General features: G+C 64.1%; 1 protein-coding gene across 1 annotated transcript in view; it reads right to left on the minus strand.

Moving 5' to 3' along the window:
• The window catches only part of EMIHUDRAFT_109073 (hypothetical protein), a gene marked incomplete at both ends in the record, with an annotated part of 5,816 nt that overhangs the window by 2,340 nt on the left and 1,553 nt on the right, over positions 1-1,923 (minus strand). The window contains one exon of the mRNA XM_005791425.1: positions 284-427. Within this exon, the coding sequence (XP_005791482.1) occupies positions 284-427 (144 nt within the window). The remainder of the gene's footprint in view (positions 1-283; positions 428-1,923) is intronic.

The following is a 1,923-nucleotide window of genomic DNA, read 5'->3' on the forward strand; positions in this document are numbered from 1 at the left end:
GAGCATCTAGGAGAGCGGTGCTCGCTGCGTAGCGAGGAGACGCACTCCTTTGCCTGCAACCCGTGGGGCAAGGGGCTCATCAGTGATGACTGGCGAGCCTCCGCCGCCGCTCCTCTGTCTCTGTCTCCGTCGCTATCTCTCCCTCGCTCTCTCGCTCTCGCTCTCGCTCTCTCTCTCTCTCTCTCTCTCTCTTACTCTTCTCTTCTCTCTCCTCCCTCTCTCCCTCCCTCTCTCCCTCCCTCTCTCCCTCCCTCCCTCCCTCCCTCCCTCTCCCTCGCTCGACTTGCGCCTGCTCCGGCCGCGACATAGCGACGGAGAGGAGGGCGGCGTTCGCGAGGAAGGCCTGCCGCTGGTGTGGCGTCAGCTTCTTGACGAGCGGCTCGGCGAGGTTCGCCTTTGCCTTCTTCCACGAGTCGAACAGGTTCGCCTGCCGAACGAGGGATTATGGCTTCCTCCTCCTCCTCCTCCTCCTCCTCCTCCTCCTCCTCCTCCTCCTCCTCCTCCTACTACTACTACTGCTGCTGCTGCTGCTACCACTACTACTACTACTACTACTACTACCGAACAGGTTCGCCTGCCGAACGAGGGAGCCAGTCAGTGCTACACACCTCCCAGCATGGAGGACGGGCCCACACGCACACACACACGCTGCACACGATTGGCTCGGGAGCCGACACGAGGCACGCTGTCACCGGCTATAGCACCGGGCCCGGACTGCTGGACGCACAGGTCACGCAGCTCACCGGACAGCTCACGAGGTGGGAGTGGCTCAGGAAAGTCGGTGGCGCCTCCGTCCACGAGTGCGACCAGGGTCGCCGGGCCGACGCCAGGAGGCGACTGAGCGGGACGAAGACATGCGCCCAAGGGCGTGTGGCGCTGCTCTCCTCCTACTCCTACTCCTACTCCTACTCCTACTCCTGCTCCCACCACTCCTCCTACGACCACTCCTCCTACTACTACCACTACTGCTGCTACTACTACTACTACTACTACTACTACTACTACTACTACTGCTACTACTGCTACTGCCGCTGCTACGAGGCCCGCCTCGCCGCGCAGCGCGACAGTGTTGTTGGCGACGACGGCGGCGACGGCGACCTCGAGCTCCGCCTACAGAGCTCGTGCGCATGTGCAGACGCTACGAGGCCCCAGTGTGGCAGTGTCGAGTCGTGGGCTCTTCACAGAGTCGGTGATTCCCCTACCCGGCCGAGATGCGAATCCCCGCACACGGCCGCAACCGACTGGCTGGGTGTGGGTGGGTGGTGCGTGACGGGAGTGCAGGTGCAACGAGCGGACGCTGCGCTGCCGCGCGGTCGATCTCTCCCCATATCTCCCCATATCTCCCCATATCTCCCCATATCTCCCCATATCTCTCCGGCGTCGAGGGGCTTCACGAGCGTGCTCGTGGTGTGCCACGACCTCATCTCTCCCCATCTCTCCCCATCTCTCAACATGTGATCACGTCGCCCAAACGTGTCACCCCCCCCCACCCCCCCCCTTCCCTTCCCTTCCCCCGGCTACAGCTCGGCGGCATCTCGGCGCGGCATCTCGGCTGCCTCTCCGCCTTGAACGAGGCCAGTGTCGCGTACGCCGCCGCCGCCGCCTCCTTGTCGCCCAGCTGCTGGTCGACGAAGGCGGCCTGGTGGTGTGATGGAGGTGTGATGGTGTGATGGGGGGATGGGGGGATGGAGGTGTGATGGGGGGGTGGGGGGATGGTGTGATGGAGGTGTGTAGAGCACACCCCACACGCCGTCAGGACGGAACAAGAGCACCGCTCACACTCCCCCCCCCCCCCCCCCGGAGTGGAGAATTTTGTGCCCTCCCGGGGGGCTTCTCCGCGGGGGCCTGGGCAGTCAGCACGCCCAGTTCGGCCTTGAGCTCCCCACATTTCCCCAGGTTTCCCCATATGTCCCCATATTTCGG

Source organism: Emiliania huxleyi (genome assembly GCF_000372725.1).
Source record: "Emiliania huxleyi CCMP1516 unplaced genomic scaffold EMIHUscaffold_113, whole genome shotgun sequence".
Lineage (NCBI taxonomy): Eukaryota > Haptophyta > Isochrysidales > Noelaerhabdaceae > Emiliania > Emiliania huxleyi.